Source organism: Oncorhynchus mykiss, chromosome 26 (genome assembly GCF_013265735.2).
Source record: "Oncorhynchus mykiss isolate Arlee chromosome 26, USDA_OmykA_1.1, whole genome shotgun sequence".
NCBI lineage: Eukaryota > Metazoa > Chordata > Actinopteri > Salmoniformes > Salmonidae > Oncorhynchus > Oncorhynchus mykiss.
In genome coordinates this window covers 8,613,279-8,628,522 of record NC_048590.1, presented here as the reverse complement: position 1 = coordinate 8,628,522, position 15,244 = coordinate 8,613,279, and the positions used below count along the sequence as shown (strand labels likewise).

Sequence of the window (15,244 nt, the reverse complement as noted above, 5' to 3'; positions counted from 1 at the left end):
AGATGTCTTTATGTCTTTAGTGGACTATAGATGTCTATAGTGGACTATAGATGTCTTTAGTGGACTATAGATGTCTTTATGTCTTTAGTGGACTATAGATGTCTATAGATGAACTCTGTGGTCAGGTTGATCAGTCTCTGTCTGGATAGCTGACATTTAGGCAGGTTTTGACACTCTGCTACTTTCACAAGGATAACCTTCTCATTCCTCAGGTCTAGTCTGGTGCTGCTTGAATGCAAGGACACTCTGTTTTTCCAGAATAAAAATAGAATCGAATTGAGTCAAAATCTGTGGACATCTACATTTTACCACAAGTTCTCACAATGTCCTCACGAGTCTAGTAATACAAACCAACACACACATTTAAAAGAGCACTGTGTTGTTCCAGGTGTTGCCAAAACGGACTGGTGTCAGTCTGGACCGTACCTCAAGACGCCTCTGCCTTCCCAGAATCCTCTTCTTCTGGCTCCGAGGCCCGGAGGGACAACGAACCCAAAGCCAAACGCAAGGTATGATAAATCAGTAGTAGGTAGAGGTGTCTGCCTAACCACTGCTTCTGGGTCAGATATTGTTTAGCCCTGCTAATGGGGACAAGGTTGGAATTGGGATTAGGCTAGATCTGTTAGAGGGGGGGAACTTCTACCCTCAGTGATTCATCTGTACAAGATCTAATTTTATCGGTTGTATTAGTTTGATTTGGTTTGATTTGATCGGTTGTATTGGTTTGATTTGATCGGTTGTATTGGTTTGATTTGATCGGTTGTATTGGTTTGATTTGATCGGTTGTATTGGTTTGATTTGATCGGTTGTATTGGTTTGATTTGATCGGTTGTATTGGTTTGATTTGATCGGTTGTTTTGGTTTGATTTGATCGGTTGTATTGGTTTGATTTGATCGGTTGTTTTGGTTTGATTTGATCGGTTGTATTGGTTTGATTTGATCGGTTGTTTTGGTTTGATTTGATCGGTTGTATTGGTTTGATTTGATCGGTTGTATTGGTTTGATTTGATCGGTTGTTTTGGTTTGATTTGATCGGTTGTATTGGCTTGATTTGATCGGTTGGCTTGATTTGATTTGATCGGTTGTATTGGTTTGATTTGATCGGTTGTATTGGTTTGATTTGATCGGTTGTATTGGTTTGATTTGATCGGTTGTATCGGTTTGATTTGATCGGTTGTATTGGTTTGATTTGATCGGTTGTATTGGTTTGATTTGATCGGTTGTATTGGCTTGATTTGATTGGTTGTATTGGCTTGATTTGATCGGTTGTGTTGGCTTGATTTGATTGGTTGTGTTGGTTTGATTTGATCGGTTGTATTGGTTTGATTTGATCGGTTGTATTGGTTTGATTTGATCGGTTGTATTGGTTTGATTTGATCGGTTGTGTTGGTTTGATTTGATCGGTTGTATTGGTTTGATTTGATCGGTTGTATTGGTTTGATTTGATCGGTTGTATTGGTTTGATTTGATCGGTTGTATTGGTTTGATTTGATTGGTTGTATTGGTTTGATTTGATCGGTTGTATTGGCTTGATTTGATCGGTTGTGTTGGTTTGATTTGATCGGTTGTATTGGCTTGATTTGATCGGTTGTATTGGTTTGATTTGATCGGTTGTATTGGTTTGATTTGATCGGTTGTATTGGCTTGATTTGATCGGTTGTATTGGCTTGATTTGATTGGTTGCATCAGGTACAGTTTTTCAAAAGGTTCTCTTTTCCTCCCCACCCAATTCTGTGTGTGTCTGTGTGTGTGTGTGTGTCTGTGTGTGCGTCTGTGTGTGTGTGTGCGTGCGTCTGTCTGTCTGTCTGTGTGTGTGTGTGTGTGTGTGTGTGTGTGTGCGTGTCCCAGCAGCAGCAGAGTTCCAGCAGGCGTGTGGAGGGGGCGGTGTGTGTGTTCCAGCTGAAGGGTCATATCACCCCGGTGAGGACAGTAGTCTTCAGCCCTGACGGCCTGGCCCTGGTGTCTGGAGGCGTGGGAGGCCTCATGAACATCTGGTCCCTCCGGGTGAGGAGACACACACACACACACACACACAGAGGAACATTGTTCACCCAGGTGCTAGGAGTTTGTTCCAGAGGTTTAAAGAATAAAGTAACTGTACTTCCTGGATCTTATGAGAAATATGTTTAGACAAATTTAATAGACTGTTGCTCAAACAAGCACTTTTAGCTGTGTGTGGTTACTGTCCTGTTAAACCTGTTGAAAACACTGAATACTTTTTCACTGTCTGTCTGTCTGTCTGTCTGTCTGCCTGCCTGCCTGTCTGTCTGTCTGTCTGCCTGTCTGTCTGCCTGCCTGTCTGTCTGTCTGTCTGTCTGTGTATATATATATATATATATATATAACAGGACGGCTCAGTGCTCCAGACAGTAATAGCCGGGTCAGGAGCCATCCAGAACATAGTCTGGATCCCAGATGTGGGCGTGGCCGTCTGCTCCAACAGGTCAAAGGTGAGGTGGAACATCTTTTGGAACCAGAATCAGTTCACTAGACGGCCACGCATGGTTATGTAGGGTCATGGGTTGAAGGGTCATGGTTGGAGGGTCATGGTTAGAACTGTAGGACACTACAGTATGGACTGACTAGAGGATACTACAGTATGGACTGACTAGAGGATACTACAGTATGGACTGACTAGAGGACACTACAGTATGGACTGACTAGAGGATACTACAGTATGGACTGACTAGAGGATACTACAGTATGGACTGACTAGAGGACACTACAGTATGGACTGACTCAACTCTGACTAGAGGATACTACAGTATGAACTGACTAGAGGATACTACAGTATGGACTGACTCAACTCTGACTAGAGGATACTACAGTATGGACTGACTAGAGGATACTACAGTATGGACTGACTAGAGGACACTACAGTATGGACTGACTAGAGGATACTACAGTATGGACTGACTAGAGGATACTACAGTATGGACTGACTAGAGGATACTACAGTATGAACTGACTCAACTCTGACTAGAGGATACTACAGTATGGACTGACTCAACTCTGACTAGAGGATACTACAGTATGGACTGACTAGAGGATACTACAGTATGGACTGACTAAAGGACACTACAGTATGGACTGACTAAAGGACACTACAGTATGGACTGACTAAAGGATACTACAGTATGAACTGACTAAAGGACACTACAGTATGCACTGACTAAAGGATACTACAGTATGGACTGACTAGAGGATACTACAGTATGGACTGACTCAACTCTGACTAGAGGATACTACAGTATGGACTGACTCAACTCTGACTAGAGGATACTACAGTATGGACTGACTAGAGGATACTACAGTATGGACTGACTAGAGGACACTACAGTATGGACTGACTAGAGGATACTACAGTATGGACTGACTAAAGGATACTACAGTATGGACTGACTAGAGGACACTACAGTATGGACTGACTAGAGGACACTACAGTATGGACTGACTAGAGGATACTACAGTATGGACTGACTAGAGGATACTACAGTATGAACTGACTCAACTCTGACTAGAGGATACTACAGTATGGACTGACTCAACTCTGACTAGAGGATACTACAGTATGGACTGACTAGAGGATACTACAGTATGGACTGACTAAAGGACACTACAGTATGGACTGACTAAAGGACACTACAGTATGGACTGACTAAAGGATACTACAGTATGAACTGACTAAAGGACACTACAGTATGGACTGACTAAAGGATACTACAGTATGGACTGACTAGAGGATACTACAGTATGGACTGACTCAACTCTGACTAGAGGATACTACAGTATGGACTGACTCAACTCTGACTAGAGGATACTACAGTATGGACTGACTAGAGGATACTACAGTATGGACTGACTAGAGGACACTACAGTATGGACTGACTAGAGGATACTACAGTATGGACTGACTAAAGGATACTACAGTATGGACTGACTAGAGGACACTACAGTATGGACTGACTAGAGGACACTACAGTATGGACTGACTAAAGGATACTACAGTATGGACTGACTAAAGGACACTACAGTATGAACTGACTAAAGGATACTACAGTATGGACTGACTAAAGGATACTACAGTATGGACTGACTAAAGGACACTACAGTATGGACTGACTAAAGGACACTACAGTATGGACTGACTAAAGGATACTACAGTATGAACTGACTAAAGGACACTACAGTATGGACTGACTAAAGGACACTACAGTATGGACTGACTAAAGGATACTACAGTATGAACTGACTAAAGGACACTACAGTATGGACTGACTAAAGGATACTACAGTATGGACTGACTAGAGGATACTACAGTATGGACTGACTCAACTCTGACTAGAGGATACTACAGTATGGACTGACTCAACTCTGACTAGAGGATACTACAGTATGGACTGACTAGAGGATACTACAGTATGGACTGACTAGAGGACACTACAGTATGGACTGACTAGAGGATACTACAGTATGGACTGACTAAAGGATACTACAGTATGGACTGACTAGAGGACACTACAGTATGGACTGACTAGAGGACACTACAGTATGGACTGACTAGAGGATACTACAGTATGGACTGACTAGAGGTTACTACAGTATGGACTGACTAGAGGATACTACAGTATGGACTGACTAGAGGATACTACAGTATGGACTGACTAGAGGATACTACAGTATGGACTGACTAGAGGACACTACAGTATGGACTGACTAGAGGATACTACAGTATGGACTGACTCAACTCTGACTAGAGGATACTACAGTATGAACTGACTAGAGGATACTACAGTATGGACTGACTCAACTCTGACTAGAGGATACTACAGTATGGACTGACTAGAGGATACTACAGTATGGACTGACTCAACTCTGACTAGAGGATACTACAGTATGGACTGACTCAACTCTGACTAGAGGATACTACAGTATGGACTGACTAAAGGACACTACAGTATGGACTGAGTAGAGGATACTACAGTATGGACTGACTAAAGGATACTACAGTATGGACTGACTCAACTCTGACTAGAGGATACTACAGTATGGACTGACTAGAGGACACTACAGTATGGACTGACTAGAGGATACTACAGTATGAACTGACTAGAGGATACTACAGTATGGACTGACTCAACTCTGACTAGAGGATACTACAGTATGGACTGACTCAACTCTGACTAGAGGACACTACAGTATGGACTGACTAGAGGATACTACAGTATGGACTGACTAGAGGACACTACAGTATGGACTGACTAAAGGATACTACAGTATGGACTGACTAGAGGACACTACAGTATGGACTGACTAGAGGATACAACAGTATGGACTGACTAGAGGATACTACAGTATGGACTGACTCAACTCTGACTAGAGGACACTACAGTATGGACTGACTAGAGGATACTACAGTATGGACTGACTAGAGGATACTACAGTATGAACTGACTAGAGGATACTACAGTATGGACTGACTCAACTCTGACTAGAGGATACTACAGTATGGACTGACTAGAGGACACTACAGTATGGACTGACTAGAGGATACTACAGTATGGACTGACTAGAGGATACTACAGTATGGACTGACTAAAGGATACTACAGTATGGACTGACTCAACTCTGACTAGAGGATACTACAGTATGGACTGACTCAACTCTGACTAGAGGATACTACAGTATGGACTGACTCAACTCTGACTAGAGGATACTACAGTATGGACTGACTAAAGGATACTACAGTATGGACTGACTCAACTCTGACTAGAGGATACTGCAGTATGAACTGACTAGAGGACACTACAGTATGTACTGACTCAACTCTGACTAGAGGATACTACAGTATGGACTGACTAGAGGATACTACAGTATGGACTGACTAGAGGATACTACAGTATGGACTGACTCAACTCTGACTAGAAGATACTACAGTATGGACTGACTAAAGGATACTACAGTATGGACTGACTAGAGGACACTACAGTATGGACTGACTAGAGGATACTACAGTATGGACTGACTAGAGGATACTACAGTATGGACTGACTAGAGGACACTACAGTATGGACTGACTCAACTCTGACTAGAGGATACTACAGTATGGACTGACTAGAGGATACTACAGTATGGACTGACTAAAGGATACTACAGTATGGACTGACTAGAGGACACTACAGTATGGACTGACTCAACTCTGACTAGAGGACACTACAGTATGGACTGACTCAACTCTGACTAGAGGATACTACAGTATGGACTGACTAGAGGATACTACAGTATGGACTGACTAGAGGACACTACAGTATGGACTGACTCAACTCTGACTAGAGGATACTACAGTATGGACTGACTAAAGGATACTACAGTATGGACTGACTAGAGGACACTACAGTATGGACTGACTCAACTCTGACTAGAGGATACTACAGTATGGACTGACTAAAGGATACTACAGTATGGACTGACTAGAGGATACTACAGTATGGACTGACTAGAGGATACTACAGTATTGACTGACTAGAGGATACTACAGTATGGACTGACTAGAGGACACTACAGTATGGACTGACTAGAGGATACTACAGTATGGACTGACTAGAGGATACTACAGTATGGACTGACTAGAGGATACTACAGTATGGACTGACTCAACTCTGACTAGAGGATACTACAGTATGAACTGACTAGAGGATACTACAGTATGGACTGACTCAACTCTGACTAGAGGATACTACAGTGTGGACTGACTCAACTCTGACTGGTGGATACTACAGTATGGACTGACTCAACTCTGACTAGAGGATACTACAGTATGGACTGACTCAACTCTGACTAGAGGATACTACAGTATGGACTGACTCAACTCTGACTAGAGGATACTACAGTATGGACTGACTAAAGGACACTACAGTATGGACTGACTAGAGGACACTACAGTATGGACTGACTCAACTCTGACTAGAGGATACTACAGTATGGACTGACTCAACTCTGACTAGAGGATACTACAGTATGGACTGACTCAACTCTGACTAGAGGATACTACAGTATGGACTGACTAAAGGATACTACAGTATGGACTCACTCAACTCTGACTAGAGGATACTGCAGTATGAACTGACTAGAGGACACTACAGTATGGACTGACTCAACTCTGACTAGAGGATACTACAGTATGGACTGACTAGAGGATACTACAGTATGGACTGACTCAACTCTGACTAGAAGATACTACAGTATGGACTGACTAAAGGATACTACAGTATGGACTGACTAGAGGACACTACAGTATGGACTGACTAGAGGATACTACAGTATGGACTGACTAGAGGATACTACAGTATGGACTGACTAGAGGATACTACAGTATGGACTGACTCAACTCTGACTAGAGGATACTACAGTATGGACTGACTAGAGGATACTACAGTATGGACTGACTAAAGGATACTACAGTATGGACTGACTCAACTCTGACTAGAGGATACTACAGTATGGACTGACTCAACTCTGACTAGAGTACACTACAGTATGGACTGACTCAACTCTGACTAGAGGATACTACAGTATGGACTGACTAGAGGATACTACAGTATGGACTGACTAGAGGACACTACAGTATGGACTGACTCAACTCTGACTAGAGGATACTACAGTATGGACTGACTAAAGGATACTACAGTATGGACTGACTAGAGGACACTACAGTATGGACTGACTCAACTCTGACTAGAGGATACTACAGTATGGACTGACTAAAGGATACTACAGTATGGACTGACTAAAGGATACTACAGTATGGACTGACTAGAGGATACTACAGTATGGACTGACTAGAGGATACTACAGTATTGACTGACTAGAGGATACTACAGTATGGACTGACTAGAGGACACTACAGTATGGACTGACTAGAGGATACTACAGTATGGACTGACTAGAGGATACTACAGTATGGACTGACTAGAGGATACTACAGTATGGACTGACTCAACTCTGACTAGAGGATACTACAGTGTGGACTGACTCAACTCTGACTAGAGGATACTACAGTATGGACTGACTCAACTCTGACTAGAGGATACTACAGTATGGACTGACTAGAGGACACTACAGTATGGACTGACTAGAGGATACTACAGTATGGACTGACTAGAGGATACTACAGTATGGACTGACTAGAGGATACTACAGTATGGACTGACTCAACTCTGACTAGAGGACACTACAGTATGGACTGACTAGAGGATACTACAGTATGGACTGACTAGAGGATACTACAGTATGGACTGACTAGAGGACACTACAGTATGGACTGACTCAACTATGACTAAAGGATACTACAGTATGTACTGACTCAACTCTGACTAGAGGATACTACAGTATGAACTGACTAGAGGATACTACAGTATGTACTGACTCAACTCTGACTAGAGGATACTACAGTATGGACTGACTAAAGGATACTACAGTATGGACTGACTAGAGGACACTACAGTATGGACTGACTCAACTCTGACTAGAGGATACTACAGTATGGACTGACTAAAGGATACTACAGTATGGACTGACTAAAGGATACTACAGTATGGACTGACTAGAGGATACTACAGTATGGACTGACTAGAGGATACTACAGTATTGACTGACTAGAGGATACTACAGTATGGACTGACTAGAGGACACTACAGTATGGACTGACTAGAGGATACTACAGTATGGACTGACTAGAGGATACTACAGTATGGACTGACTAGAGGATACTACAGTATGGACTGACTCAACTCTGACTAGAGGATACTACAGTATGGACTGACTCAACTCTGACTAGAGGATACTACAGTATGGACTGACTAAAGGACACTACAGTATGGACTGACTAGAGGACACTACAGTATGGACTGACTCAACTCTGACTAGAGGATACTACAGTATGGACTGACTCAACTCTGACTAGAGGATACTACAGTATGGACTGACTCAACTCTGACTAGAGGATACTACAGTATGGACTGACTAAAGGATACTACAGTATGGACTGACTAGAGGACACTACAGTATGGACTGACTAGAGGACACTACAGTATGGACTGACTAGAGGATACTACAGTATGGACTGACTAGAGGATACTACAGTATGGACTGACTAGAGGATACTACAGTATGGACTGACTCAACTCTGACTAGAGGACACTACAGTATGGACTGACTAGAGGATACTACAGTATGGACTGACTAGAGGATACTACAGTATGGACTGACTAGAGGACACTACAGTATGGACTGACTCAACTATGACTAAAGGATACTACAGTATGTACTGACTCAACTCTGACTAGAGGATACTACAGTATGAACTGACTAGAGGATACTACAGTATGTACTGACTCAACTCTGACTAGAGGATACTACAGTATGGACTGACTAGAGGATACTACAGTATGGACTGACTAGAGGACACTACAGTATGGACTGACTAGAGGATACTACAGTATGGACTGACTCAACTCTGACTAGAGGATACTACAGTACAGTTTAAATCGGCTTCTTATATGCATTTGACTCTCGGCCGACTTTCATGGTTCTGTTGTTGTCTTTGTCCTCAGGATGTGTTGGTGGTGAACTGCTCGACAGACTTCATGTCCTCTCACCAGGTGCTAGCCACCTGCCGGACGGCGCTGAAGAAACAGGGGGTTGTGGGATTGAACATGGCTCCCTGCATGAGAGCCTTCCTGGAGAGGCTGCCTGTTATGCTGCAGGAGCAGTACTCATACGAGAAGGTACTGTGTGTGTGTGTGTGTGTGTGTGCCTGTGTGCGTGCCTGTGTGCGTGCCTGCGTGCGTGTGCCTGTGTGTGTGTGTGTGCGTGCGTGTGCCTGTGTGTGTGTGCGTGCGCGTGTGTGTGTGCGTGTGTGCGCGTGTGTGTGTGTGTGTGCGTGGGTGCGAGTGTGTGTGTGCGCGAGTGTGTGTGTGTGCGTGTGTGTGTGTGTGCCTGTGTGCGTGCGTGTGTGTGTGTGTGCCTGTGTGCGTGCGTGTGCGTGTGTGTGTGCCTGTGTGCGTGTGCCTGTGTGTGTGCGTGCGTGCGTGTGCGTGCGTGCGAGTGTGTGTGTGCACGTGTGCGTGCGTGAGTGTGTGTGTGTGTGTCTGCCTGTTTCTCTGTGTGTGTGTGTGTTATTTGAAAGTAAATGACAGCCCAGTTTCATTCGATCATAACTGTCTAAAAGCCGACCTACTTCCTTTTTTAATCGAAGTTGTTTATCGTAGTCATTGGTTACGATAACATATGTTATAACACCCACGTCTAAATGTGTACTTCCTGTTTGGTCCTCCAGCCCCACGTAGTGTGTGGAGAACAGCTAGTCCACAGCCCCTACATGCAGTGCCTGGCCTCCCTGGCCGTGGGGTTACACCTGGATCAGCTCCTGTGCTCCCCTCCCGTCCCCCCCCACCTCCGCCTCTGTCCCCTGGAGCCAGCCACCTGTACCTGGTCACCCGGCGAGTGGGCGTGGCTAGACTGCTTCTCCACCACGGTGAAGGCAGCGGAGGCCCTGGCTCGGGGCAACACGTTCCCAGAGGCCTTTGCTGTTCCCGACCTGGAGCCTGTACCCAAGGAGGAGATGGTCCTTCTCATGGTGAGGTTTCTACAGAAGACAATGAACCTCTGTAGCTCTGTCGGAGTGGATCTTTAAAAGTACAACTGAACTGTGAAACCAACTTCTCTGGTTGAAAACGCCTTATATAACATAATATAATACCTAATATATAACATCCATATTAGTCAATACCAAAAATGTCCTAAAAAGTGTAAGTAGGTTTATTTTTGGTCACAAGAGTTTTGTAAATTTGAGTACAAGAGTTGGTCAGGACTTGAAGGGTTGGGTTTTGTTTTCCACAATGCCCACTGTGTCCAATAATGCTGGATTAATGAACAGGTGAGGTGATTGCGCTCTGTCCAATCCTAGTGCAGAACAGACAGACCTGCACCCCGCATCACAGCAGATTTACACAAGGAAACTCGGCACACATTTTATTTTAACTTGAGAAATACTGCACCAAATACTATAGACAGATATAAAATGCACGACTAAAATCTCCTCTGCAAGAAAATTTAAAAAAACAGTCTAAATTACTTACAGATTTCTTGAGTTATCTTTGATTAAGTTCTTAGACTATTTTGAGGAAGTGTTACTGTCTTTGTTCCTGTGGCGTCTCATGAGGAAGTGTTACTGTCTTTGTTCCTGTGGCGTCTCATGAGGAAGTGTTACTGTCTTTGTTCCTGTGGCGTCTCATGAGGAAGTGTTACTGTCTTTGTTCCTGTGGCGTCTCATGGGGGGGAAACAGCAGGAACTGACACATACAACAACACCCTCAAGACTGAAATCTCCTTTTTTCTTAATGAGCAACAGAAAAACATGCGGAATCAGGGGCATTCAATCGCTCTTTAAGATGTACCCAACATTTGGGCTAGAAGCTGACTTGTCTTTAAGATGTACCCAACATTTGGACTAGAAGCTGACTTGTCTTTAAGATATAACCAACATTTGGGCTAGAAGCTGACTTGTCTTTAAGATATAACCAACATTTGGACTAGAAGCTGACTTGTCTTTAAGATGTACCCAACATTTGGACTAGAAGCTGACTTGTCTTTAAGATATAACCAACATTTGGGATAGAAGCTGACTTGTCTCTAAGATATAATCAACATTTGGGATAGAAGCTGTCTTGTCTTTAAGATATAACCAACATTTGGACTAGAAGCTGACTTGTCTTTAAGATATAATCAACATTTGGGATAGAAGCTGACTTGTCTCTAAGATATAATCAACATTTGGGATAGAAGCTGACTTGTCTTTAAGATATAACCAACATTTGGGATAGAAGCTGACTTGTCTCTAAGATATAATCAACATTTGGGATAGAAGCTGTCTTGTCTTTAAGATATAACCAACATTTGGACTAGAAGCTGTCTTGTCTCTAAGATGTACCCAACATTTGGGATAGAGGCTGATATGTGTCTATAAATGAAAACTCTCTCTGTTCAGGACAACAGTACATGTGGTTCTGGTATAGATTAAAACTCTCTCTGTACAGGACAACAGTACATGTGGTTCTGGTATAGATTAAAACTCTCTTCTCTGTACAGGACAACAGTACATGTGGTTCTGGTATAGATTAAAACTCTCTTCTCTGTTCAGGACAACAGTACATGTGGTTCTGGTATAGATTAAAACTCTCTCTGTTCAGGACAACAGTACATGTGGTTCTGGTATAGATTAAAACTCTCTCTGTTCAGGACAACAGTACATGTGGTTCTGGTATAGATTAAAACTCTCTCTGTTCAGGACAACAGTACATGTGGTTCTGGTATGGATTAAAACTCTCTCTGTTCAGGACAACAGTACATGTGGTTCTGGTATAGATTAAAACTCTCTCTGTACAGGACAACAGTACATGTGGTTCTGGTATAGATTAAAACTCTCTTGTCTGTTCAGGACAACAGTACATGTGGTTCTGGTATAGATTAAAACTCTCTCTGTACAGGACAACAGTACATGTGGTTCTGGTATAGATTAAAACTCTCTCTGTACAGGACAACAGTACATGTGGTTCTGGTATAGATTAAAACTCTCTCTGTACAGGACAACAGTACATGTGGTTCTGGTATAGATTAAAACTCTCTTGTCTGTTCAGGACAACAGTACATGTGGTTCTGGTATAGATTAAAACTCTCTCTGTTCAGGACAACAGTACATGTGGTTCTGGTATAGATTAAAACTCTCTTGTCTGTACAGGACAACAGTACATGTGGTTCTGGTATAGATTAAAACTCTCTCTGTTCAGGACAACAGTACACGTGGTTCTGGTATAGATTAAAACTCTCTCTGTACATGTGGTTCTGGTATAGATTAAAACTCTCTCTGTACAGGACAACAGTACATGTGGTTCTGGTATAGATTAAAACTCTCTCTGTACAGGACAACAGTACATGTGGTTCTGGTATAGATTAAAACTCTCTCTGTTCAGGACAACAGTACATGTGGTTCTGGTATAGATTAAAACTCTCTCTGTTCAGGACAACAGTACATGTGGTTCTGGTATAGATTAAAACTCTCTCTGTTCAGGACAACAGTACATGTGGTTCTGGTATAGATTAAAACTCTCTTTGTTCAGGACAACAGTACATGTGGTTCTGGTATAGATTAAAACTCTCTCTGTACATGTGGTTCTGGTATAGATTAAAACTCTCTCTGTACATGTGGTTCTGGTATAGATTAAAACTCTCTCTGTACAGGACAACAGTACATGTGGTTCTGGTATAGATTAAAACTCTCTTGTCTGTTCAGGACAACAGTACATGTGGTTCTGGTATAGATTAAAACTCTCTTGTCTGTTCAGGACAACGGTACATGTGGTTCTGGTATAGATTAAAACTCTCTTGTCTGTACAGGACAACAGTACATGTGGTTCTGGTATAGATTAATACTCTCTCTGTACAGGACAACAGTACATGTGGTTCTGTTATAGATTAAAACTCTCTCTGTTCAGGACAACAGTACATGTGGTTCTGGTATAGATTAAAACTCTCTCTGTTCAGGACAACAGTACATGTGGTTCTGGTATAGATTAAAACTCTCTCTGTACAGGACAACAGTACATGTGGTTCTGGTATAGATTAAAACTCTCTTGTCTGTACAGGACAACAGTACATGTGGTTCTGGTATAGATTAAAACTCTCTCTGTACAGGACAACAGTACATGTGGTTCTGGTATAGATTAAAACTCTCTCTGTACAGGACAACAGTACATGTGGTTCTGGTATAGATTAAAACTCTCTTGTCTGTTCAGGACAACAGTACATGTGGTTCTGGTATAGATTAAAACTCTCTCTGTACAGGACAACAGTACATGTGGTTCTGGTATAGATTAAAACTCTCTCTGTACAGGACAACAGTACATGTGGTTCTGGTATAGATTAAAACTCTCTCTGTACAGGACAACAGTACATGTGGTTCTGGTATGGATTAAAACTCTCTCTGTTCAGGACAACAGTACATGTGGTTCTGGTATAGATTAAAACTCTCTCTGTACAGGACAACAGTACATGTGGTTCTGGTATAGATTAAAACTCTCTCTGTTCAGGACAACAGTACATGTGGTTCTGGTATAGATTAAAACTCTCTCTGTTCAGGACAACAGTACATGGGGTTCTGGTATAGATTAAAACTCTCTCTGTTCAGGACAACAGTACATGTGGTTCTGGTATAGATTAAAACTCTCTCTGTACAGGACAACAGTACATGTGGTTCTGGTATGGATTAATACTCTCTCTGTTCAGGACAACAGTACATGTGGTTCTGGTATAGATTAAAACTCTCTTGTCTGTTCAGGACAACAGTACATGTGGTTCTGGTATAGATTAAAACTCTCTCTGTACAGGACAACAGTACATGTGGTTCTGGTATAGATTAAAACTCTCTTGTCTGTACAGGACAACAGTACATGTGGTTCTGGTATAGATTAAAACTCTCTCTGTACAGGACAACAGTACATGTGGTTCTGGTATAGATTAAAACTCTCTCTGTACAGGACAACAGTACATGTGGTTCTGTTATAGATTAAAACTCTCTCTGTTCAGGACAACAGTACATGTGGTTCTGGTATAGATTAAAACTCTCTCTGTTCAGGACAACAGTACATGTGGTTCTGGTATAGATTAAAACTCTCTCTGTACAGGACAACAGTACATGTGGTTCTGGTATAGATTAAAACTCTCTTGTCTGTACAGGACAACAGTACATGTGGTTCTGGTATAGATTAAAACTCTCTCTGTACAGGACAACAGTACATGTGGTTCTGGTATAGATTAAAACTCTCTCTGTACAGGACAACAGTACATGTGGTTCTGGTATAGATTAAAACTCTCTTGTCTGTTCAGGACAACAGTACATGTGGTTCTGGTATAGATTAAAACTCTCTCTGTACAGGACAACAGTACATGTGGTTCTGGTATAGATTAAAACTCTCTCTGTACAGGACAACAGTACATGTGGTTCTGGTATAGATTAAAACTCTCTCTGTACAGGACAACAGTACATGTGGTTCTGGTATAGATTAAAACTCTCTTCTCTGTACAGGACAACAGTACATGTGGTTCTGGTATAGATTAAAACTCTCTCTGTTCAGGACAACAGTACATGTGGTTCTGGTATAGATTAAAACTCTCTCTGTACAGGACAACA

The 15,244-nt window shown here is 42.3% G+C and overlaps 1 protein-coding gene across 1 annotated transcript in view; it reads left to right on the top strand.

The window, feature by feature from the left end:
• LOC110527031 (probable E3 ubiquitin-protein ligase HERC1) overlaps positions 1-15,244 on the top strand; it is a 241,573-nt gene that overhangs the window by 177,350 nt on the left and 48,979 nt on the right. The window contains exons 62-66 of the mRNA XM_036964527.1: positions 389-509; positions 1,849-2,004; positions 2,349-2,450; positions 9,612-9,785; positions 10,337-10,636. Coding sequence (XP_036820422.1) covers positions 389-509; positions 1,849-2,004; positions 2,349-2,450; positions 9,612-9,785; positions 10,337-10,636 — 853 coding nt within the window. The remainder of the gene's footprint in view (positions 1-388; positions 510-1,848; positions 2,005-2,348; positions 2,451-9,611; positions 9,786-10,336; positions 10,637-15,244) is intronic.